The sequence below is a fragment of the Hypomesus nipponensis genome, chromosome 22 (genome assembly GCF_054491055.1).
Source record: "Hypomesus nipponensis isolate SF chromosome 22, ASM5449105v1, whole genome shotgun sequence".
In the NCBI taxonomy this organism is placed as follows: Eukaryota; Metazoa; Chordata; class Actinopteri; order Osmeriformes; family Osmeridae; genus Hypomesus; species Hypomesus nipponensis.
The window spans coordinates 7,425,001-7,451,384 of NC_140382.1; the positions used below are offsets into that span (position 1 = coordinate 7,425,001).

The window sequence follows — 26,384 nt, forward strand, 5'->3', positions numbered from 1 at the left end:
CACCTCTTGGTTTCTTCTTTTTATCGCCTTTTCATCTGTCCTTCCTCTCTTTCCCTTCCCTCTGTTCCTAGATCCTCCCCTCTTTCTCTCTTTCTATCTAGAGAGACGTTGAAAGACACACCCAGCGTCTCAATTCATGTACTTTTCTTTTACTGGTGTTATCCCTACAAAGTACTGTTGCATTCAGTATGCATTTGGGACACTACTTCATCGTAGTGTCCCATCGTAACAACAAGAAATAAAGAGAGATTTATTGGTATGGATGTTTTGAATTTTGATTATTCATGCATAGTGAACTCATGGCAGTGCTTGTGGTATAGTGAAATGTGTGTGACTCACTCATGCAGTGACTGTTTGTGTGTTTTTGATATGCCATCAGGTTGTAGAAGTCTGAAATGTAATTATGGAATGAAAGGAATCAACCTGTTTCTTTTCATTTAACTGCAAACGGGTGGGTTTTCTATGACTGTAGCTGCGTGTGTATCTGTGTGTGTATCTGTGTGTGTAGCTGAGTCTGTAGCTGAGTGTAGCTGTGTGTGCAGCTGTGTGTGTAGCTCTGTCTGTAGCAGTGTGGAGCAGTATGTAGTTGAGTCTAGCTTATGTCAGTACAGTGATCTGGTTGGAGGAGAAGTGAGGAATTTAGCTGGCTAAATTTCCTTCATACTGTCCCTTTGATCTCACTGAAGCTTTTATCTTTCTCCTGGATCACATCACACACACACACACACACACACAAACCAACACTCCCTCCAAATCCCAATAAGAGAAGGTTCAGATGGATAATTGTCAGGGGGTGCTTGTTTTTGCCTCTGGCACTTAAGGGTTTGAACTTTCCTGTGTGTGTGTGTGTGTGTGTGTGTGTGTGTGTGTGTGTGTGTGTGTGTGTGTGTGTGTGTGTGTGTGTGTGTGTGTGTGAGTGAGTGAGTGAGTGAAAGAGAGAGAGAGAGAGAGAGAGAGAGAGAGAGAGAGAGAGAGAGAGAGAGATAGAGACAAATATTAAGATATAATGGTTAAGTTATATATATATATATATATATATATATATATATATATATATATATATATATATATATATATATATACAGAGAGAGAGAGAGAGAGAGAGAGAGAGAGAGAGAGAGAGAGAGAGAGAGAGAGAGAGAGAGAGAGACAGAGACAGAGAGAGACAGAGACAGAGACAGAAAGTGATGATGATGGATATGTTGTGGTTCTTTGTCAGATCAGGCATCAGGACACAATGCCAGTGATTAGACAGCAGCAGCTGACCAGTGACAACCAGTACAGTAAACTGTCTCCTATAAAACACATAGAGCAGCTGGAGAACAGACGAGGCATAGAGGAGACATACACATAGCAGACATAAAGCACCTGGGAGACGTATCCTGTAGGACATAGATGTTAGGGCCGTAGGAGATATAAGAGACGGAAAACAGGTTACAGGCCTACTATTCCTAGTGAGCTATGTAAACATGTCCGATAACTGTTCTGGATTACAAAGATGCAATGGTGGCATTATGACCTTTGCAGTGAACCAATATGAAGTATCCTACATTGATAGATTTAAAAATGTATTTGGCTTTCTTTTTTAAATATTTGATTATGTGTATATATAATTGTGTGTGTATATATATATATATATATATATATATATATATATATATATATATATATATATATATATATATAATGTAATATTGTATAACAATTTGTACTTAAATAACTACAAAGTGAACACACTAAAATACATTTGTGAAAGTTTATCATGTAATACAATTATAAATATTTGACTCAGTAAATGTCTCATTACATATAATGTTTCTCTGCGAAAGGCTGGTCGTTGCGCTATAAACAGAGGGTCGCCTCCTTGTCACTTACTGTCACAAATGGGCTACTATCGTCTCTAAATGATAAAAAAAAAAAAAAAAAAAAAACATTGGTTTAACCACACACCGTAACTATCGGCCTACTGCAGTGTTAACGGGGTTGCATCTTAGTCCCGACTCACGAATAACTAAAGAAAACTTTTCCCCAGCATTATACTGGGTTGTATTATTTCAATTTAACTGACTTCGTTTTAACTTAATAAAAACCTACCTTTACAGTCTTCTAACGTCGAACAGGCACTTTGGTGAAGTCGTGTTCCATGGTTTCGACTTAGTCGAGTTTTCCTCCCTCGATCTGTTGGAGTTACTTTAGGGAGAATGGTGTAGCGGGCACGGTTAGATTGTGCCACTTACAGCGCCGTCAATAATACGCTTCCATTGGCTGAGCCTTCCGTCAATCAGGACTGGAGTGAGTCTGGGTTTCCTGTAACGGGATTAACGAGCCAGGTCCCGGTCCACATTGCCTGTCGTATTTATCCCTCGCGTGTCTGTGATGAGACAAATCCACCTGTTGAGTTTTTAGTTGAACTTTCACAGGTTTATTTATATCTTTTGGCTCGAAAGTAGCCGTTGTACCGGTAAACACGCTGCACCCTGGGTATGTATTTTACTGTAGTGTAGACTGATCATCAAGGTGTGTAGGCCTGTGTGTTTGTATGTGTGTGTTTCTTCTGATCTGGGTAAGATCATTTGGTTGTTAAAGTTAGAGAAATGTGTGTGTGTGTGCGTGCGCAGGTGTGGTGTATCTGCGTACATACTGTGCGTGTATGTGTGGTGGTGGTGGGGGGGGGGGGCGACCAGGTGTGCACGCCTAAGCCTCTACAACGATCGCTAGCAGAACCCTTACCCTAACCCTGGGGCCAGAACTGGTTCTAGCAGAGCTTTGGCTGCTGGGCTGCTTCTCCAGATGTGGGATACCACAACTATGTGTTTACATTACAAATGTATACAACTATTCACACACACACATACAGAAACTGACACAAACATGCACACATCCTTCTTCTCCAGACCCCCACTAATATGGCTCAAAACGATCATTCCAATTTATAATCAACTGCATTTTTCCACTGAACTTGACTAAAGCATTCCAGTCATGGCTCCACATCCCTGGGATTCTTGGCAGAGCAAGGAGGGTCTCTCAGGAAGTTCCTCATTGGTTCAGAGGGTCTCTCAGGAAGTTCCTCATTGGTCCATATATACACGCTTGATGAGTCATTCATGCTCTATGGTCCATGGTCTCGGATGAATCCTGACGTAAAACACCCCATTGTTGAAGCCAAGGGGACCAAACCCGGGTAATTTTACTCTATCATCATTGACCATTACAAACTACCATTAGATCAAGAGGAAAGGTGACCTTCTTCAATAAATATTATGGACGTCAGTTGAGGAGCTAATTACTCGAAACTGAACTGTAGCACTGCTCCCCTCTGCTGGTGAAATATACACAATACAGGGAAAGCAATGATTCAGGCACGACGACTCAGTAGTAGGTCACAAACACTTTCTTGACTTTACAATACATGGTCGTGGCGCAAATGTTCTGCTGGTGCCGGCTGCCTGTCGTACCCAGCTGAGACACGTCCACGTCCATGCTGAGAGCTGCGATACGCATTCCCCCTAGAGAGAGGGTACACTGGACCAAGGGCGGAAGCTGGGGTTGTGGAGGCAACGGGAGTAAAGCGCTAACCATCCTGTGTTGCACTTAGCAATCACGAGTGTGGGTGACTTCCTGCTCTAAATAGATAAGCCCTGCTAAAGTGGGTGTGGCCGGACTGCGTGATAGGACGAGATGCTGACTGACAGTGCTGAGAGTTATGTGACACGTTTGTCTGAGGCAAACCCATCTGAAGTTGTCTGTCAGGCCTGCAGGTGTCAGTATAGCTCTGCAGCAGAAGGACTGAGTTAGCAGCTTGGGAAGGAGCTCAGATTGTGAAGGACAAGTGTTAATGACCTTTAACTGACAGGAGCCCAAAACACATATATGATTTCTCTCCAACTCCTTTCTGATTCCTCTCTAACTCCTCTCCAACTCCTCTCTGAGTCCTCTCTAACTTCTCTCTAACTCCTCTCTAACTCCTCTCTAACTCGTCTCTAACTCCTCTCTGAGTCCTCTCTAACTTCTCTCTGAGTCCTCTCTAACTTCTCTCTAACTCCTCTCTAACTCGTCTCTAACTCGTCTCTAACTCCTCTCTGAGTCCTCTCTAACTTCTCTCTAACTCCTCTCTAACTCCTCTCTAACTTCTCTTTAACTCCTCACTAACTTCTCTCTAACTCCTCTCTAACTCCTCTCTGAGTCCTCTGTAACTCCCACATAACTCTCCTCTGACTCCACCGATTCGTCTCGGACTTCCCTCCGACTGCTCCCAGACCCCAAGAAGCAGCGCGCTCTCGTGTGGAACTCTCCCCCTTCTCACCGGAGCCATGAGGAGGTGCAGTACGGGAGGTTCCTGGGGTCCTTTGAAACCCTCCTGGTTTTCATGGGATATCCCTGTCTCTCTGCTCCGCCGCCTGAGAGTGTCAGGCTACCACGCAGCCCCCAGTCTGTCTCCTCCACCTCCCCCCCCCACCCCTCACACACACAGATACAGACATCACTGCCTTGGGAAATGCCTCCGACAGATGATTCTCACCGTAAATCTGCCTTCGCTAGTCTCCTTATATCTGACCCCCCCGCCACCCCACTCTCCACACACCCGTTACCCCCCCCCCCGTGCCTTGCTACATAGCAGTACCCACGACTCCCCCCCTCAGATGGCCTGTTTAGTATCACACACACACATGCAGAGAAATGCACACAGGCAGGAGCATACACACAGGACCACACATAGGCAGGAACACATACACACACACAGGAACACACACAGGCAGGAACACACACACAGGAACACACACACAGGAACACACAGGAACACACCCGTCTGCAGGCCTGAGGTGAGGTTTCAGGGGAATGTAGCAGGTCACCAGTCCAGATGAAAGTGATCAGCTATCTTCCTTTTTCTGTCCACGCCCCCCTCCCCCCCCCGCGCCCTCCTTTGCCCTCTGTCACCCCGACCGCAAATCTCCTCCTCTTCCTCTCCTCCCCCCTGAAACTGATGATCCCATCTCCCAAATCTATCCTTCCCTCCTCACCCTCCCCCTCCGTCCTTCTCCTCTACCCTCAATGCCCTCTTTCAACCCACCTGTCTCCCTCTCCCTTCCTCCCTGTCTGTCTCCTGTCTCCTGGCTCCAGGCCAGTCTTTCTGACACTTACACTCACAGCAGCATCGTCTATCAGGCGAGAAGGGACAGCTTCAGAGGAAACGGGCCGACAACCCCCCCTCCCTCCCATTCTCTCTCCTCCTCTCCCTTTCCCTTTTCCTCTGCCAGCCCATCTCGCTTCTTTCATCCCTTCGTCTCTCGTCTACCGTGTTGTCTGCAGGTGTAGGAGATGGACGGCCTGCTGGAGCAAACAGAGACATGGAGCCAATCCCAACACACACACGCACGCACACGCACGCACAGTTTGTCATTGAGAAGCACATCTTCTGAACTTGCTTGACTTTGTCGCTGTTATCAGCCTCGCTTGACAGTGTGGCTGTGAAAGTCTGCGGAAACAGAGCTGTTGAAACTCTCACTTACACATGTAGCTCCGAGATTACACTCCTCCCTCCGCCCTCGCCCCCCCCCCCTCTATCCCAACCTCCCTCCTTATCTGTCTCTCCATCTTTTAACATCTTTCCGTAAGGAAAGCCCCAGACACTGAGGAAGTAGAACAGAATGAGAAAGACATGTAGGAAGGGATGGGGGTGTAGTGAGAGATGAAGAGGTAACAAGAGAGGGAGAGATTGAGGGAGATACAGAGTACTATCTTGCCAGTAGTGATTGTGCAGTAGAAAACACTGCTCTCCCTCACCTCAGAGTCGAGAAACACTGTTCTCTCCTTCGTCAGAGTGGAGAAACACATCTCATTTTAGAGAGTAGAGAAACACTGTTCTCTCCTTCGTCAGAGTGGAGAAACACATCTCATTTTAGAGAGTAGAGAAACACTGTTCTCTCCTTCGTCAGAGTGGAGAAACACATCTCATTTTAGAGAGTAGAGAAACACTGTTCTCTCCTCTCTTGGAAAAACATTGTTCTCTTCCACCTCAGAGTGTAGAAACACCGTTATTTCCTGCATGAGAGAAGAGATACACTGTTCTCATCTTCTACAGAATGGAGGAACACTGTTCCCCTTCCTCAGTAGTCAGTATGCTAGGAGTGTCTGTGACAGAGTGAGACATGGTGTCAGAACGTGTCATATCAGGGTGTCGTTCACACTGTGTTAGATAATAATGGATCTGATGAAACTGAATGATGGTCGTCACCTCTCTCTCTCTCTCTCTCTCTTTCTTTCTTTCTTTCTTTCACACACACACACACACATACACACACACACACACACACACACACATGGGTTCAGAGTGCACTTACGGAGGTGTCAGTCATGTGGCTAGCACCGTGAAAGGTTGTGTGTCATTAAGAGGGGCAATGTGTGCATGGTGTGTGAGTGTGCATGTGTGTGTCAGAAGTCTGACAGCTGAGATATGAAATATCGATCTGTTCTGAATTGTATATCTCCGGTTTAAACTCCCAGCATGCCAGTATAGGTTAGCTCAGATGAGAGGAGATAAAGTCAAGAATTGGAGACATGGTCATTGTGAAATGGTCACATTTAATGAACAACCTCTTATTGTATATACAGCTATAAAATAACCCAGGATGCAGGTTACAGAGTCTAAAGCTAATACATACATCATTAAATAATAAACTTTCTTCATGTTAAAGATACATATCATAGTTTACAAAATAGGATCAAGGAGAATTAAGGAATTATGAACGCCTGTAAAACAAAACTAAGGTCCTGTAAGTGTATTCTTATCTTTATAATAAACACACATAAGCACAACAATAGTCCTCCAATAACAGAATATTAACGTGTGATCTTGGCTATTAAACGCAAAATTGGAAAAACTTTTTTTTCTTTTTTTTTTTTTTTCAAAGGCAATGGAATTAAAAAGCAAAGTGATGTTTCAGCTCAGAGCTTGGACCTGTTCCAGGACACCATCAATGCTCTCTGAACTAGACTGTCCATATGATAGCCCCTGGTCCGGTCCGGTCCGGTCCGGTCTAAAGGCTCTCTAATCCACTGGGTTTCTACTGTCCCGTCTCCGTGGTGATGCACAGAACATAGAGCAAACTCAAGGATTCAGAATCATGATTGACTCCTCCAGAAAATGTTGTCCTCAGGTGTTTGTGTATGTGTGTGTGTACCTATGTGTGTGTGTGTGTGTGTGTGTGTGTATGTGGCAGCCATTGCTAGATTCAAGAGTCTTCAGGTGTCTTTCCCTCTGACGCTCCCCCCCCCTTCCCCTCTTTTCATTACACACACACACACACACAGGCAGGAAGCTAAGGATTGTGAGAGAGTGTGTCTGTTCCTGGGCGAGTCTTTGGCATGATGAGTTAGCTGTATGTCACTGCACATGATGACAAAGAATTCTAGAACCGGAGTTCCACACAATGCTGGAGGAAGGAGAGGGTGTTGGAGGGATGAAGTAGGGATGGGGCTCAATGGTGATGAAAGAGCGAAGATCAGGTGGATGACTTTCTTCCTTGTGCTGGCTGGCGGGTGTCTTGTTCCCTCTCGTTCTCCCTAACCACTGACTTCCTGTCCATGTGTCCTCGGCTTCCTGTGTCTAAGTATCGACGGGGGTGCTGCTTCTTCTAGAGGGCACTGTGTTTTGTTTTTCTTTTGAAGAATGGATCTTTAAAAACTTTTACGTGGTCTTCTTTTTTTCTACTTGACTTTTAGTGAGAAACTTGAATTAAATTATCAATGCACAATATCCATGACCATGTGCAAAATAGACATAGAACAGATCCTTTACGTCTTCCACAGGAATGAGACAACTATATCTGAGAGACAGAGAGTAAGATAGAGAGAGAGAGAGAGAGAGAGAGAGAGAGAGAGAGAGAGAGAGAGAGAGAGAGAGAGAGAGAGAATGGGGAGTAGAGGGAGAGAGAGTAGAGATACATGAGATCAACTCAAGTACTAATAACAGTTCACAATTTTACAACTACATAAAATTAGACTGGCAGATGTTATGGGGTTTGCTCGTGTGTGTGTGTATGTGTGTGTGTGTGAGCATGTAGGGGTGAGAGTGTGTGTGTGTGTTCAGTCATGATTAACAACCTGACATTTTGCTATTCCACTGAGAGAGCAAATGAAGATACAGGGTTGGCATTCCTGTAATTGCCAAACATATAATTGCACATCTGAGTTGAGTTGGGGCTGTGTCTGTCAGGGGTCTGCCCATGTGACTGGTGAAACTGAACTACTGTGTCGGGGTGAGGAGAGGAGACAACAAGAGAGACAGACCAATTGACAGGCAAGCAGACAGACAGGCAGACAGACAGACAGACAGACAGACAGACAGACAGACAGACAGACAGGCAGGCAGGCAGGCAGGCAGGCAGGCAGGCAGGCAGGCAGACAGGCAAGCAGGCAAGCAAACAAGCAGGCAGGCAGGCAGGCAGGCAGGCAGGCAAAGGAACACAGGGAGAGGAACCACATCCATATTCATACAATGTGCCTTCAGCTGTTGGAAGCCCCCCCCCCCCGCCTGCACCAACCCATCAACCAAAACAAACTGCACTAATCAGGTAGTTGCAACAGGCTTCCATTTAAATACAGGGAAATATACCTGAATAAGCAATGCACTTTCTGTCTGTTACTTTAATGGTCTCCTGTCTCCTGTCTCCTCTCTTCTATCTCCTGTCTCCTGTCTCCTGTCTCCTCTCTCCTGTCTCCTCTCTCCTGTCTTCACTCTCCTGTCTCCTGTCTCCTGTCTCCTCTCTTCTATCTCCTGTCTCCTGTCTCCTCTCTCCTGTCTCCACTCTCCTGTCTCCTGTCTCCTCTCTCCTGTCTCCTCTCTCCTCTCCACTCTCTCCTGTCTCCTCTCTTCTATCTCCTGTCTCCTCTCTCCTGCCTCCTGTCTCCAGGTTCCTCTCCCCTCTCCTGTCTCCTCTCTCATGTCTCTAATCAAATACAATTGTACTATTACAAGCCATGTCACAGAGGGCTTCACATGCTCCCATAGAACTGGAGGCTGGATCTGTGTCCAGGCGCAGTAAGGTAGCATAACTTCAGTTATTGTTGGATAGGAGGTTGTCATGCTGCAATGAGAGAAGTCTACCTGGATATGATCGTCATAGTAACTCACCACATGATGACGAGCAGCGTGGCCGCCAGCAGCAGGCAGGATGACAAGAGGGGGCGTGGCCTGGAGGCGGCGCCGTCCACAGCTCCGCCCACCCGCGGCTCTGCAGAGGGAGGGGCAGTAGAGGGCGTGGTCTCTGGGGGGGCAGACAGGCCACACAGCCAATAAGTACACAACAACACCACAGAGATAAGGTCAATAAGACAAATACAGAACAGATTTTTGCAATGAAGATGAAGAACCCTTCTCAACCACCTCAGCAGACACAGGAGAGCTCTTGTATTGCTACTGTGGCTCTGTAGCGCAGGATTAAGCTCTTAGCCCGGGGTGGAAATCACATTCATGACTGTGAGGGGTTCAGCAATATTTTTCTGCTATTAATGAAGCCTCTGTTCTGGTGTGGTGCTGGTGTTTGTGGGGAGCGGTGAGGTGTGAAATGACAATTTAACATTACACTTCCTTTTGGCGGAGTAACTGTCGTTCTCAAATGAACTCAATAAAATATGTCAAAACAACTAGGTGGAAGATGAGGAGGGAGAGCGAGTGCATACGAGAGAGGGAGGGGAGAGAGAGAGAGAGAATATCTGGGTAAGTGGAAAGAGGTTGGTGTCCATCTCTGACGCAGCTATTTACAGAACACTACCTTAAACACCACTTAACATGGATTCTCATTGGCTGTCTGATCAACTGAGCTCTGTCCAATAACGCTGGGCTGGGCACAGGAGAGACGTACGGGGAAGAGGAGAATAGGAGATGGAGGGAGGGAGGGCGAGCGAGGTGAGGGTGGAAAGGGGAGTGGGTGAGTGGGGGGGGGGGAAGCAAGACTGGGGAGAGTGTGGACACATAGGAGAGAGGTGAGAGGAAGTGCTGGAGGAGGGAGAGAGGGACAGAGAGATGGAGAGAGGGAGAGAGAGGGAAGGAGGGAGAGAGGGAGGGAGGGAGGGAGAATGTAGGCATACAGACTGAAGCTAGATCAGAATCCTAATAAGCCTCCAGCTAGGGAGACAACACTGTGGGACAACAGAGGGGGAGGGAGGGAGTGGGTAGGCAGTGGAGGGGAGGGAGGCAGAGAAAGAGGAAGATATGGAGGGCAGAGGGAAACTCTGAGTTTCCGGGCGAGAGAAAGAGAGAGAAAAAAAATCCAATCTTTTTACAGATGGATGGATAATTGGTGTGATATGAATGAAAAACAACAAGAATGAAGAATATGTGTGAGGAATATGTGCCTGTGTGAGGAACATGTATTTGTGTGTGTGTGTGTGTGTGTCGTACACTAAAGGGAGTGTGTGTGTGTGTACGTGTTACAGTGAAGAGAAAGGGGTGTGCAGTCACTGTGGAGTCCAGCAGGTGGCAGTATGAAGCTGAACGCCAGCCGATCTAGGGACCGGTTGGCGTAGCGATGGAGCCTTGTAAATGAATTGGGGTCAGGAGTGTGCCGGTCGTGGAGGTGTGTACCTATGGGGGCGTCGGCCTCGGTGGTGGAGGTGATCTGTTTGTGCTGGTCCATCCAGGGCGTGGCGTGCACCGCCACGCTCCAGTCGCTCCACGTGCCGATCTCTGTGTCCTTGGCCGCCACCTGGATGATGTATTCCTTCCCCACGTACGCGTCCGTAATGGTGTGCGAGGTGCTGTCCGACAGCTCTACCTAACAGCCAATCACAGAGAGAGAGAGAGAGAGAGAGAGTCAGGAACGCCACAGGGGAAGGCCCAGATCAGCCGGTGAGAAGGTCGGTTAGGAAGATAGAACCGCTTTTCCCGTTTTGCATTTATAAACAACGGAAATCATCCAGGTGATAAATGTGTGGATGAATGAGACTGATGACACTGAAAATCACTTCACCGCGCACGCCAACTCACACACACACATTGACATTTAGTCATTTAGCAGACATTATTATCCAGAGCGACTTACAGTAAGTACAGGGACATTCCCCCACGAGGCAAGTAGGGTGAAGTGTCTTGCCCAAGGACAACTTCATTTTGCACGGCCGGGATTCGAACCGGTAACCTTTTGATTACTAGCCTGACTCTTCACACACACACACACTCGACATGCAGACACACATGCAAGCGTACACATGGACTCACACACACGCATATTCGCAAACATAAGTTGATGGATTTACACGCACACGCTCCATCCGCACACCTCTGAGTAATGAGTTCAAAGGTGAGCACAAAACATGCTGGGTACGTTGGCGGTATCTTCATTCACAGGGAATTAAGCTGATGCATCGACCACAGCTGAGAGGAAAAGAGGAGAGCAGAGGAGAAGGGGAGGAGAGGGGAGAAAGAAAAGAGAGGAGAGAGGAGAAAGGAGAGAGGAGGGTAGGGGAGCAGAGGGGAGGGTAGGGGGAGAAGAGAGGAGAGGAGGAGATAGTAGATGAAAGCAAGGGTAGGAGTAAAGAGGAGAGGAAGAGGAGGGTATAGACAAAAGAAAGAGGATAAAGGATTTGTGGTGGAGAGGAACAGAGAGAGGTGTAGCGGAGGAAAACAAGAATATGACTCATCCTGGTGATCCATCACTACCATCCCGTTTCCCTCTCTCTCCCCCTCCTCTTTTATTTCTCCCTCGCTTCGGCATGGCCATGCAGAGGTGCAGAGAGACGATATGAAGAGAAGGTTCTCCACAACAACCACGCTGTTTTAACATTGCCTGAGCTGTGTGTGAGTGTGAACTGTTCCCATAACTCTCCAGGAATAACTATGTTTAGTTTTCACATTTACATTTTAATGGAACTATTTCTTCCATAATTGGCGGATATTGTGGTTTGTCCGCTGAGACAAAAGTACATACATACACACACACGCACGCACACAAACACACGCACACACACACACACATATTTACACACAAACCCTGCCTGACCAAAAGCATCTGATTGTATATTATGGCACAGGTTAACAAGTGTTCCAATCATCAATAAGGGCACTTGAACTAAAAATGTCCAGACTTGAGAAAGAGGATGAAATCAAAAGGTGTTTGTTTGTGTCTGTGGGGGTGAGTGTTTGTGTGAGTGGGTAGGTGTGTGTGTGTGCGTGTGTGTGTGTGTGTGTGTGTGTGTGGTTGAGGTTGGATGCTGGCATGCTGGCACAGTCTGCTTCCTGGCTTTATAAGGTCAACTTCACCCAGAATTCCCCAACGAAGGTCAAACTCCCACAATCCCAGACTGAGACGGAGACGTATCTTCCCTGTTTTACCCACAAACCATCACTCTGACTCCACCCTAACCCTCAGCATGGTCACCCACTCCTGAACACACATATATGCAAAACAAACATGCACTCACACTCACTCACTCACACACACACACACACACACACACACATACATAAACGCACACACAGATCAGGCAGTGCTAAAACAGTGTGTTTCTTGATGCTCTATATTTGGTCCACAAACATTCTACCCTCAGTGGGTTCATGAATTATTCACTTAAACCAACGACATTAAACAGCAGGTCTGACACACAGAGGTATGGGTGTGCAGTGTGTGTACATGTTTGTGTTGATGTCTGTTTGTTTGTATACGTGTGTGTCTATTTGTTACTGTGGTTTGGCTTGTAGAGTGTGTGTGTGTGTCTCTGTGAGGGGTAATTTGTTGATTTTCTGTAATTTATAGCCAGTGTTTTTCCCTCCTGTGGAGGATTCATTTCCTTAAGTCACTGCCTCTAATTTACAGCTTTGACTGGTGCTACTATGCCAGCAACGCACACATGCACACACACACATACACACACAGACATACACACACAGACATACACACACAGACATACACACAGGTCCACAGTGAACCGACACCGCTATGCACCCTCCCATTCTTTTATGTCACGGTCGTTCTCCTTATAGTTCAACTCTCCCTCCTCCTCTCGCCTCTGTGTCCCTACATGGCTCTTCATCACATTTCTTTCCCTCTCTCTCTTTCAGTATCGTCTCTCTCTCCCTCCCTCTCTCTCTCTCTCTCTCTCTCTCTCTCTGTCTCTCTCTCTCTCTCTCTCTCTCTCTCTCTCTCTCTCTCTCTCTCTCTCTCTCTCTCTCTCTCTCTCTCTCTCTCTCTGTCTCTGTCTCTGTCTCTCTCTCTGTCTCTCTCTCTCTCTCTCTCTCTCTCTCTCTCTCTCTCTCTCTCTCTCTCTCTCTCTCTCTCTCTCTCTCTCTCTCTCTCTCTCTTCTATACCCTTCCTCATCCCCCCCTTTCTCGCTGAAGCTCAGTTAGGCTGAGTTGAAATGCTCTCTTTATCTCCAAAGCGCCCCGTAAGACAGGGAGTGTGTGTGTCTCAGCACTCTGAGGGAATGACACAACAAGCCTTTTTCTGGATCTCACACTCCTCTACACACTCCTACCAAGCTCTAGTGTGTGTGCGTTTCTATAAAACTCTATATGTGTGTGAATTTGCATCGGTCTGTGTCTGCCAGAGTATGACTCTGGAGGTAAGAATGTGAGTAGAAGTGTGTGTGTGTGTGTGTGTGTGAATGTGTAGGGCTGTTTACACCCTGCCACATGGACCATCCAGCGTATCCCATCATGCACCCCTGCCAAGCCTGCATCTGACCTTATCACCGTTCCTTCCTGTTCCAGGAGTAAACAAACGTCCGATAAAGCGTTTCTAGGGAGACAAATCTGCTGTTGCTGCCAGGGGAACCATAAAGCATTCAGCGTTGGAGCTTTGGAACCCACTGCTTTCTTTTGCTGCCAGCTCGCCACCACATCCTTCAGGACGTGTGTGTGTGCATGCCACCGCTTGTGTGTATGCATGGACCTGAAAGTTTGCGTGTCTCTGTGTGTGTGTGTGTGTGTTTGTGAAGTTGTCTACTGAGATAATGCCCATGCATAAACTAGCCATGTTGGCTAAAACCCTCATCCTCTGGGGTAATCAGGGATGTGGATCCAGCGCCCCTCATCCTCTGGGATGATCAGGGATGTGGATCCAGGGCCCCTCATCCGCTGGGATGATCAGGGATGTGGATCCAGTGCCCCTCATCCTCTGGGGTAATCAGTGATATGGATCCAGCGCCCCTCATCCTCTGGGATGATCAGGGATATGGATCAAGTGCCCCTCATCCTCTGGGATGATCAGGTGTGCAGTGTGAATCCGGATCCTCTATTTAGATTCATAAATGCATAAATGATCCCAATGAGGAGGGTGGGGAGGTGTAGTTGGGGCTGGGGGGTGTAGCATTGTTTTCTGCCCTATTCTAGTTGAATAGCACAGCAATTACCATGAACCCCTTGAGTCCGTGACAGGCAAACAGAGCCTTCCTCGTGCTTCCAAACTCCTTATAAAATATGCACCGGATATGAACAGCAAGTCTTATTATTAAACATGTATGAAGTCATAGAGACCAGCAAGTAAGAGAGAGAGAGAGAGAGAGAGAGAGAGAGAGAGAGAGAGAGAGAGAGAGTAGAGAGGGGGGGGGGATATGAAATATTCTCCAGGGTTAAATGTTTGTGATATCTCCATTATCTTCTGTCTCCTGTCTGCTGCTTCTGCTGATGCTGTGGGAGTAGGTGTATGGATTGTAGAAAGGCATGACTCTATAGCTGATATGTGTAATCAAATCCCCTGTCAATCTAAAGAGGCCCCCTACATCTCCTCCATCTCTCCCCCAAACCCTACCCCACCCCCCCTCCGCCCCCTCCTGTCCAGTCTCAGGAGAACAGTGCAGCTTGACTGAAGCCTATTGCTATGTAAATAACAGCTTTGACAAACTTTATTCTTTCATCTGAGCCCAACATTCCAGGAACTGCCTGTGTATCCAGGGTTTAACAGGGCGATCCCCACCATGCTGGTCTACACACACACACACACACACACACACACACACACACACACACACACACACACACACACACACGCACACGCACACACACACAGATACATACACACACTTTTTCTCTCTCCTTCTCTCTCTCATTCTCCTATTCCTTCTCTCTTTTTGGAACTCCTTCCCTGTCCACACACACACACAGCCTCACAGTAGCTGTCATATCTCAGAAAACGTCCTGAAACCCATGTAGCTGCAGCCAGATCCACATGGGGACACAGACACTGGGCTGACCTCTGGATCCTCCTCTCTCTCACACACACACACACACACACACGGACACACACACACTGGCCTGCTCCAGATATAATCCCATCTCCTAGTGAGCAGTCTTGACAGGCTGGCCATGCATGACTGTCTCTAATTGGCTCACGACCAGCACTCATCACAGCAGAGGACGTCTGTCTAAGAATCGAACCCCCCTTTAGACCCCTGCACCCACACACACTCACTCACATTCATACACACAAACACAGGAGGAGGAGTTGAGGGCTGTAGGAACAGGGAGAGGGGGATGAAGAAGGAAACATAGTGAAAAAGAGCAGGGAGAAGATGAGAGGAGGAGGGCAAAGAGTACAGGCTGGGAGAAGAGAGAGGGAGAGGAATTGAAAGACCACGGGGAGAAGGAAACAGGGAGAGGATGAGTAGAGAGGAGGAGGTGAAAGAGTTGGTGGAGGAAGACTCGGAGAGATGAGGAGGTTTGAAAAGTGGATGTGTGAGCCAATTAGGTGGCCGCTTCCTGCAACTGAAGGCTGATTCTGAGGAAGAGGCAGGAGTGACCAGCCAAGATAGGACCTGTCAGTCAATGTAATGAGACCTCACACACACTCTCACACACACACGCACGCACACACACACACACTTGGATGCATTCACAGAGGAACACACACATACACACACATACCTACACACACATGCACACACGCACACACAGACACACACACAGAATTATCCAACTATCCGCTATCCAACATTCTGGTATTAGTGTAATCACCAGTCTGTACTTTCTTAGGTAAAATCAGTTTCAGCTGTATTTACAGAAGTCTAACTGCAGCAGACAATCAAAGACACATTTATAAACAATTAAACCAATTACAGACAGACCCTTTAACAGTAATCTCATTCTCAGAAGGCAGGTCACCATTGTTTCAGCTCGGACTTCAAGTTGGTTCTGAATGCTTTAGCCTCATGTTGGTTCTAAATACTTCGCTTCATATTGGCCTAGAATACTTCACAAATAACACTTAGTGTCACAGAACAAAAAGGAAACAAACTGAATTGTTTTCTGCCAAACAGACTGTTGACAGTCCAACACAGACACATCTACGGGTTAGGGTAACCTTCTAGGATGCTGGGAGTTTGATTGAGAGCAAACCGTGAACAGTGTTGATTGGAGGTGAGCTGACCACAAGTTTTCCTGAGGACAGAGCTTGCCCCCACACAGAGGACAGGGTCTACGGTGTGTGTGCCTGTGTGTGTGTCACATCTCTGTCTGGGTTTGTGTGTGTGTGTATGTGTGTGTGTTGGTGACAGCTCAAGGATAGGTCCACTGATAGATAAATCAATAGAAGCAGAGACGAGGGCATCACATCCATTTGTCACAATTTCACCTCTCATGAAAGCTGCTCTCTGAACAAAATACCAAAAGAAACAACATCCAGTCCCTCCAATCACCTGTGTTTCTGGCTGTGGGGCAGGGCTTCTATTTCTGTCTTTACTCTGCCTCTACTCATGAAGACGAAGCGTCTATTTCTATCTCCACTGATGAAGACGGAACGTCCGTTTCTGCGTCTAATGGGTGTGGATGCAGGATCTATTCTCTGCGCTTTACTCTGCTTCCATTGCTTCTGCTGGTGAAGAGAGAGCCTGCATCTCTGAACTGTCTCCAGCCCGGCTCTCAAGTGTTCATCTGATGAATGATTGAAGGAGGAAGAGGAGAGCAGCAGGATCTCTCAGAGAAGGCACAGACACCAGGTTTGTCTTATGATGAATGACCTGTCTGCCCGAGTGTGGGTGGGTGTGTGTGTGTTTGTCCTTTAGATTTGCTGTTTTCCACAAACAAGGTTTAGCATTTATCAAACGAATGACAGACTGTCCCCTGCACTGGGACGTTCAAAGAGCAGATCCTAACAGGACTGCACACGCACGCACACATGCACACCCACACACACACGGACGCGCATGCACATTGACATAGTCAAACACACGCATGCACACACATGCAAAAACAGACGCACACACACACACCGTGAATGATGCGTATGTGTCCATATATGAATGAGGAAGGAAAAAGAGAAAGAAAGAACGAAAAAAGACGGTCGGTCGCCAGATGAAAAGATGTGTATAAATGTTTTGTTTGTGTCTGTGTGTGTGTGTGTGTGTGAATGTGGGCCTGCCCTGCTAGGCGGGAGGCTTGCTCGACTTTCATGAGCTGGATGTGAGGGTAGACAGCTGAATGGTGCGCTCTGCCTCCCCTGTCTCGACCGCGTCCATGCAGGCGGCTAGCCGCACACTGCTGCCCTGCCAGGCGGCCGCTATTGATCCCTGTAAGTGACTTCTGGCACACACACAAAGACCATTAAATACCCCAAGGTTTGTGTGCGTGTGCGTGTGTGTGTGTGGTGGAGGCGAGCGGGGGGTGGTGGCGGTGGTGGTAGTTGGGGGGGGGTGGTTTCAGAGTGCAGGACAAAGGCAGGGATGAAATGTGGGATAAATGCGCAGAGGAGAATGTGAGCCCTGTTTGGCCAGGCAGATGCAGATTAAAGAAGCGAGCATTCGGAGTCTGCCCCTTTCTTTATGCCCTCCCTCCCTCCCTTCCTCCCTCTCTGCTCTTTCTCTCTCTCTCTCTCTGTCTCTCTCTCTCTGTCTCTCTCTCTCTCTGTCTCTCTCTCTCTCTCTTTCTCTCTCTCTCTCTCTCTCTCTCTCTCTCTCTCTCTATGAGAGAGAGCGTGTGTGTGTGCCTGTTTTGTGGTTGCCCACTGCCCAGCCCAGCCTAGTTCATGCCATTCCATTCAACTCCATTCCATTTTAGTCCAGTCTAGTCTTGACCAGTTTGGTCCAGTCCAGTCCGGTTGGGTCTAGTCCAATATATTCTAGTTTCATTTCCATTTCAGTCCAGTCCAGTCTCCTCACAGAGATTGGTTCTGTGGCGTTGTCATCTTGACAGAGGTCAGACACCTGGTTCCCATTTCAGCACTGAGGGAGTGGATGGATCAGCTTTCAAGCACTCACACTTTCTACACACACACACACTCACACACTCACACACGACAGCACGCCAACACACAGGCGCCTTGATTGATCACACACTACGCAGCGTGAATGATGATTACAGTAAGCCAGGCTCAGTTTGGTTTGTCTTGTTCTCTGGCACATTAGCGTTTAATTCTGATCTGTGTCGCTAATATAATGACATTCTCAAACACATATGGTATTTTAATGATATTATAATGATATTCCTTGACATCATGTCAACGTAACGATGTTCCACAGGCAGTTATCCCTCCTGCCATTCATTAGCATCTCATTATGTATTCATGGATAGCTGTTTGGCTGAGCTGTGATTTACAGTTGGGGACACATGCCTCCACTGCTTGTTCTGGTGTTCTGAGTGTTCTAAGTGTTCTATAGTACGGTCAGTGCTGTTGAGTTTTGGGGGTGTTCCGAAGGGTTGAGGCGTTCCGCGTGTTGTGATGCTGGTGCTTTCCGTGTGGTGTCCGGGCGCGTACTCACATGCTGCCACTGCTCTCTGATGAGGGGTCGGTAGCGCAGGAAGTACTTGAGCGGGAAGCTCTCGACGTCGGGCCAGGTGGACGGGCTCTGCCATGTGACCTCCAGACGCCGCACGTTATTGGGCAGGGGCGTGGCCACCACGCGCTCAGGGGGGTCTGGCTTCACTAACAGGTCAGAGGTGGAGGAGGGTGGGGGGTTAGATTGAGCACAGCCAAGTGGAAAAGTATACTTTCGTTATCATTTAAATGTATGACATGAGAGCTTCTACACAATTGATTTAAGTTTATTTAAAATGTACAGATTTTGCATAATCACATACTTCTGAAGCATTTATGAAGAATATATACATGAGAAATGTGCTTGGGTGTGTGTGTGTGTGTGTGTGTGTGTGTGTGTGTGAGAGAGAGAGAGAGAGAGAGAGAGAGAGAGAGAGAGAGAGAGACAGAGAGAGAGAGAGAGAGAGAGAGAGAGAGAGAGAGAGAGAGAGCACAGTCAGGGGATGAGTGTGGTCATGTTCCATTCAATTCGTTTGAAAGTATTGTTCTTGTCGTGTTGACACTGAGTCAAAATTGCGGTTGCAGGTTGCTGTGTTCTGTCCCTACCTATGGAGGACTCCTCAAAGGTGATGGCGGTGGAGTAGTGGCCCAGGACATTTGTAGCGGTGACGTTGACCCTGTAGGGGAAGCTGGAGAACACCTCGGGGAAGCGGACGTGGCAGCGGTTCTTGTGGACGGCGTCCCTCTGAGCCTCCAGCGCCTTCCCATTGTGTCTGGGAGGAGGAGGGGGGAGGAGGAGGAGAGAGGGGGGAGGAGGAGGAGAGAGGGGGTGGAGGAGGAGAGAGGGGTGTGGAGGAGGGGAGGAGGAGGGGAGGGAGAGGAGGAGGAGAAAGAGAGGGGGTGTGGAGGAGGGGAGTAGGAGGGGAGGGAGAGGAGGAGGAGGAGAGAGGGGGTGGAGGAGGGGAGTAGGAGGAGAGCGGGAGGGGGACGGAGGAGAGAGGGGGATGGTGAAGGGGGGTGGTTGGGTTGGGGGAGGGGGTGGATGTGGAGGAGGAAGGCGGGGGCAGGGGTGAGGAGGGGGAAGGGGGGAGGGCGGCAATGTTGATGTAATGTTACTCAAGCAGCTGTGGAAGGAGCAGCAATAGCCTAGGGGCTGGAGTCTGGAGAGAAGAGCCCCGGGCTAGGCCCCAGGCAGGGACAACACAAGGGTTATCCCACTTTCTCCTCCCTTCCTCCTCTCCCCTCTATCTTTTTTCTCATCTTTCCTCTCTCTTTCTCTCCTCCCTCCAACCCTGTTGCTCTTCTTCCCACTTTGACCTTTTCTTTCTCCTTTTCTCTCCTTCCCCATTTTCTAGCTTCCCACTCCGCTTCATTTTCCCCTCTCTCCTCTCTCCTCTCCCATCATCCTATCCACTCCTCTATTCAGTTCACCTCTCCCCTTCCTCTCACCTCTCCTCTCTCTCCTCTCCCTTCTCCACTCCACCTCTTCCCTCTCCCCTCCTTATCTTCCCTTTATCCTCTCCTCTCCCCCCCTCATCTTCCCTCTCTCCTCGCCCCCCTCATCTTCCCTCTCTCCTTTCCTCTCCCCCCCTCATCTTCCCTCTCTCCTCTCCCCCCTCATCTTCCCTCTCTCCTCTCCCCCCCTCATCTTCCCTCTCTCCTCTCCCCCCTCATCTTCCCTCTCTCCTTTCCTCTCCCCCCCCCATCTTCCCTCTCTCCTCTCCTCTCCCCCCCTCAACTTCCCTCTCTCCTCTCCTTTCCCCCCCTCATCTTCCCTCTCTCCTCTCCTCTCCCCCCCTCATCTTCCCTCTCTCCTCTCCTCTCCCCCCCTCATCTTCCCTCTCTCCTCTCCTCTCCCCCCCCCATCTTCCCTCTCTCCTCTCCTCTCCCCCCCTCATCTTCCCTCTCTCCTATCCTCTCCCCTCCGCTTCGTCTTGATTCCTATTGTCAAAGACCTATCACACTTTTTACCACATCCTTCTGTGCACACACGCACGCACGCAGACACACACCGTAGGGCTAAGGGAGGTATACTCACTGGACGTCCACAAGAAAGTCTGTGGGTATGAAGGTTGGATGCTGCAGGTGCCAGCTGCAGTAGAAGCCTTTAGGGTAGGTGTTGGACCTGCACGTCACACCGGGCTCCCTGGGGGGGGCTGGGGGTGGGGGGGGGGAGAGAGAGAGGGAGAGAACAATCTGTCAGCCTATGTTTCCAGGGTCTTCATCTGTAGAGATATTAATGGTGATTCAGTATTGTAATTGTCTCCGCCGCCTGAAGAGTATACTACGTGTGGAGGAATCACAAGAGTAAAAACAAGGTGTCAAACTGGCAGGGGGGCAGATGACAGGCGGGGAGGGGGGGGGGGGATTACAGGGGGGAGAGATGGGGGGGGGGACAGGAAAGGAAAGAGAAGCTGCACGACCATTCACAATCCACTCCTCCTCTCCCCTCTTTCAATCCCAGCCCTCTCTCCTCCAACCCCCTTTACTCCCCTCCTCCTCCCTCCCTCCCTCCCTCCCTCCCTCCCTCCCTCCCTCCCTCCCTCCCTCCCTCCCTCCCTCCCTCCCTCCCTCCCTCCCTCCCTCCCTCCCTCCCTCCCTCCCTCCCCTCCTCGCTCCCCCTCTCCCCTCTCTCCAGTGAAGCGAACTCACAGGGTCTCAAATTGAAACTGATGACTTGTGCCGGTTGCCTAGGAGATGCAAACCATTACACTCTTCCTGTTTGGTGCCCTGTGAAAAGCAGGCAAGCTTGGCAACTCACACACACTCACACACACCACTTTAATTCCATAGTCTCCTCTCTTCTCCTTCTATCTCCTCTCCTCTGAGTGTGTCTACCTCCCCCGTCTCGGTTGCAACAGCAGAATAGATTAACCCTGTCAATCAATCTAACCAATAGGATGTCAGAATCAACCACAGGTCACCGTCAGAGGTGAGCCAATCCCAGTCAATAAATGAGAGTTTTAATTGGGGCCACTCAATCAATCAGAGCTGTCCCTGCCTCAAACCCCCTGGCCAATCAAATGAGAGAAGAAATGGAAACAGCCGTGTTAGCACCAATCAATCAGCTCCTCTCCTCAATCCCAACCCACAACACTAAGGAGAGGAGCAGCGTTGGGTCTGTCTGGTCGGCCTGTTTGTTGCTGTGATGTGTGGATTCACCTTTGTTCTCCTACTTAAAGTTGGTATTAGACTGTCCTGACACACACACACAAACACACATACACACACACACATCCAACAGGCGGTGGTTCACTGATTTAGGTGGATAAATCACGTTGCGTTTTCTACTCCACCCCTCCGTCACCCTCTCAAAAGAGCCTGAGAGACTGTGAGAGAGAATGTGTGTGTGCCTCTGTGTCTCTCTGTGTGAGTGTGTGTGTGTGTGTGTTTGTGTGGGAACAACTTATTCAAATGAGATCACGCCTGTTCTCCTTGGCCTGATAAACCGATTGCTATAAAAAACTATTAACTCAATGTACACACACACACACAGACACACACACAGACACACACACACACACACACACTATGTACAAGCCTATTGCCACATAAAGACAGAGAGGCCCTGAGTGCAGGGGATTCTGGGAGTAGACTCCAGTGTCTACAACCATACTCTAATTATAGACCAATCGGCTGCCTGTCTGACCTTTGGTGTTAAATCACATTATAACCCTTCTCTGATTACACACACACGTGCACACACACACCCACATGCAGGCACACACATATGCAGACACACACAGAAGCTACAGGATACTGTAGGGTCTGTGACATCAGCAGCTCGACAGGATAAGACTGGCAAAAATGTAGAGTATAGAAGGAGAGGAAAGGACAGGAAAAGCGAGGAAAGGAGAGAGGAGAGGAGGAGGGAGGAGAGGAGGAGGGAGGAGGGGAGGAGAGAGGAAAGGATGAGGGAGGAGAGGATGAGGGAGGAGAGGAGGAGGGAGGAAAGGAGGAGAGGAGGAGGGAGGAGAGGAGGAGGGAGGAGAGGAGGAGGGAGGAGAGGAGAGGAGGAGAGGAGGAGGGAGGAGAGGAGGAGGGAGAAGAGGAGGAGGGAGGAGAGGAGGAGGGAAGAGAGGAGGAGGGAGGAGAGGAGGAGAGAGGAGAGGAGGAGGGAGGAGAGGAGGAGAGAGGAGAGGAGGAGGGAGGAGAGGAGGAGAGAGGAGAGGAGGAGAGAGGAGAGGAGGAGGGAGGAGAGGAGGAGAGAGGAGAGGAGGAGGGAGGAGAGGAGGAGGGAGGAGAGGAGGAGGGAGGAGTAGCCCTGAAGAGTTTCAGGTGTTCATCTGTCCTCCAACATGAGGTTTGAGAGGAGCAGCTACAGTTTTAAGTTGGGGGCTTCTGAATGGAGGGCGAACCCTTGTGAAGATCTACCCTCGCTCCATTCCCACCTCCCTTTAGATCAAAGCCCACCACCCCAACCTGATCCTGGCATCCAGGGAACGCTTCTGCGAGTACAAACAACCCCAGCTCCTAGTCTCAAGCCCAGCCTCAAGCACCAGCCTCAAACCTAGTCTCAAGCCCAGCTTCAACTCCAGGCCCAGCCTCAACCCTAACCACAGCCCCTGCCTGAGGCACAGTTCCAGTTCTGTATCGAACATGTTGGAGATAAGAGGATGTGTGATTGTACAAGCTAGACCAGCATAAGAGCTGGCTGCCCCAAGGATCTCCTGCCTCATTTTTCAAGAATTTCATCAGAGAGATGTGCCGACTGAGAGGATTTTTAGGCTGATACATATGTGTGTGTATGTGTGAGTGTGTGCATGTGTGTGTGTGTGAGAGAGACAGAGAGAGAAGGAGAGAGAGAGAGAGAGAGAGAGAGAGAGAGAGAGAGAGAGAGAGAGAGAGAGAGAGAGAGAGAGAGAGAGAGAGAGAGAGAGCACTGATTCCCTCAGTGTATAAATGTCAGAATGGAATTTCATGAAAACATGATCCAGGAGGAAATGGCTTCTTTTCCGCTCCACAGGGGAGATGTGTGTGTGTATGCAAACCAGTTCATTCTCTCTAACACATAGAAGACAGAAGAGGAAAGACCAGAGAGAGAGAGAGAGAGAGAGAGAGAGAGAGAGAGAGAGAGAGAGAGAGAGAGAGAGAGAGAGAGAGAGAGAGAGAGAGAGAGAGAGAGAGAGAGAGAGAGAGAGAGAGAGAGAGAGAGAAGATGCCGAGAGATAGAGATTGAGAGAGAGATGGAATTGAACTGGCTGGTCGGTAAATTATTATTTGTCATAGGGGCAAATGCATGCTGGGTAGTGTTGTCTGGAGGCAGTAGATCAGCCTGTAGACCTGCAGCCTGAAACTGTAATCTATCTACCAGGTCAGGAACTATACACACACAAAAACAAGCTCAGGCACCCACACACACACCTGCAGTACCAAAGAGAACATAAAGTGTAACAGGTCCTGTCATGGTTCTTTATAGCAGTCATTTCTCTGTTCACAGCAGTGTTTCTACATGACCCTGTCTTTCTTCAGGGCTCGCCTCTATAAACTCCCACTTTATACCAAAGCAGAAGAAATATGACTGGAGATGAATTCATGCTGTGAATCTTCGGACACTGTGAAAGACATGGATATTGATTAGATGTTTGTGCAGCTAAGAGCAGGCTTTCTTTCTTTCTTCTGTCGGTGTCTCTTTCTCTAAATTTTCTAATTTACCTCTCTCTTTCAAATGTTCTCTCTCCTTTTGCTCTCTCTATTTCTCTATTTCTCTCTCTCATTTTGCTCTCTCTCTCTCTATCTCTCTCTCTCTGTCTCTCTCTCTCTCTCTCTCTCTCTCTCTCTCTCTCTCTCTCTCTCTCTCTCTCTGTCTCTCTGTCTCTCTGTCTCTCTGTCTCTCTCTCTCTCTCTCTCTCTCTCTCTCTCTCTCTCTCTCTCTCTCTCTCTCTCTCTCTCTCTCTGTCTGACAGCTTTGGGATATCTTAGCTCTGCGGTGAAGAGCTCAAGCTCTGTTACCGTGGCAATTAGGGCTCAGTCTGTGTAACCGTGGCGATAGCTGTGTGATTGACAGTCCAGGAGTAAGACCCCTCCAGCTCCATCCAACAAACACCCAGTCTCCATGCAGCTCTGATCACAGCAGCTGCTCACCCCAGACAACCATATCACTCCCACTGTACTTGACCACCCTACATCTCCATCTCTCTCTCTCTCTCTCTCTCTCTCTGTCTCTCTGTCTCTCTCTCTCTCTCTCTCTCTCTCTCTCTCTCTCTCTCTCTCTCTCTCTCTCTCTCTCTCTCTCTCTCTCTCTCTCTCTCTCTCTCTCTCTCTCTCTCTCTCTCTCTCTCTCTCTCTCTCTCTCTCTCTCTCTCTCTCTCTCTCTCTCTCTGTCTTTCTAGCACTTGTGTTGGTCTTCCTCCTCCAGTCTGGACTGGGCTAAGAGCACACAACCAAAACGTCTCACTATCAACCTGGAGGCAATCACGGAGAACTCCGTCTGCCGGTTTGTAGAGGAAAATTGTACTTTTGGGTTCTCAAAGAGCTTTTGTATTGCTGTGTGTGAGGGTGTCAGAGTCTCACAAAGGCTGGTTTCAGAGCATCCAAACAAAATGCACCCCTGTGCCACCTCTCTTTGCTTTCTCTCCAATGATGTTCTTCTCTCTTCACCTTTCTCGCTCTCTGTTTCTCAATTGAACCTTTTTAATTGAAGTGCTTTACTGGCACATTAAGAGATATTTTGAATATTGCCAAAGCAAACATACTTTACAGAACATCTACATGAACATACACATGAACAATCCTAACATATGTGTTCATATACACACTGTACATTCAAATAGGTATTGTATAGTGTGGGGGAACAAGGGTAATGTAATGAAAGCAGATGCAAAAATTAAAATTAAATTTCTTTTTTTTTTTACGCATTACACCTTCTCTCTCTGTGTCTATTTCACACACATACACCCCCCCACACACACGCCCACATACACCCCACACACACACACACATGCCCACATACACCCTCATAAACAAGCAGCCGAACATACACATGATATGTGTGTTTCTCAAAGAGAAGAAATCCTCTGAACCGACGGTACCAAAGTACTCTAGACTCTGTCCAGCAGAACCCACCGACGGCCCTGGACGTGCACGTGGCAGTGTGTGTTCTGTGCATGGAACGTGTGACAGAGCAGCAGCAGGAAGAAGATGGACGAGTGACATGACACCGAGAGACAGAGGAGAGAAAGAGGCAAAGAGATGGAGGGAGAACTGAGGTTGAGGGGGCTCTGGACCAGGGGAGGCCAGCCTGGGTGGTCCTGAGACCCTTGGCCTCCCCCCGCCCCCCACCCACCCACCTCCCACCCCACCCGTAGGCTGGAACATTCCACGCTGTTCCATAGGTAACCAGCTCTGACAGCTATCTATCAACCCTGGTCTGTGTGTAGGAGAGCGTACGGGTGCAGGAAGACAGACAGGCAGGCAGACCGTCAAACAGGCAGCAGTCGGATAGTCAAACAGACAGGCAGTCGGATAGTCAAACAGACAGGCAGACCGTCAAACAGACAGGCAGACCGTCAAACAGGCAGGCAGACCGTCAAACAGGCAGACCGACAGACAAACAGACAGACAGACAGACAGACAGGCAGGCAGGCAGGCAGGCAGGCAGGCAGGCAGGCAGGCAGGCAGGCAGGCAGGCAGGCAGGCAGGCAGGCAGGCAGGCAGGCAGGCAATGGCAATCATTGTCCGTCCGTTTCTCAGTAATGCTAATCACA

General features: G+C 48.7%; 2 protein-coding genes across 4 annotated transcripts in view; both read right to left on the minus strand.

Moving 5' to 3' along the window:
- The window catches only part of il11ra (interleukin 11 receptor subunit alpha), a 17,499-nt gene extending 15,264 nt beyond the window's left edge, over nt 1-2,235 (minus strand). For both annotated transcript variants that reach the window (XR_014740912.1, XM_084686712.1), the window contains exon 1: nt 2,095-2,235. The gene's annotated coding sequence lies outside the window, so the exon portion shown is untranslated. The remainder of the gene's footprint in view (nt 1-2,094) is intronic.
- Nucleotides 2,236-6,576: 4,341 nt separating this feature from the next.
- The window catches only part of cntfr (ciliary neurotrophic factor receptor), a 78,646-nt gene continuing 58,838 nt past the window's right edge, over nt 6,577-26,384 (minus strand). For both annotated transcript variants that reach the window (XM_084687184.1, XM_084687185.1), the window contains exons 4-9: nt 20,717-20,834; nt 19,285-19,451; nt 18,683-18,846; nt 10,583-10,772; nt 9,131-9,263; nt 6,577-7,823 (exon numbers count right to left, since the gene is read on the minus strand). In XM_084687184.1, the coding sequence (XP_084543310.1) occupies nt 7,823; nt 9,131-9,263; nt 10,583-10,772; nt 18,683-18,846; nt 19,285-19,451; nt 20,717-20,834 (773 nt within the window). In that variant the 3' untranslated portion in view covers nt 6,577-7,822. The remainder of the gene's footprint in view (nt 7,824-9,130; nt 9,264-10,582; nt 10,773-18,682; nt 18,847-19,284; nt 19,452-20,716; nt 20,835-26,384) is intronic.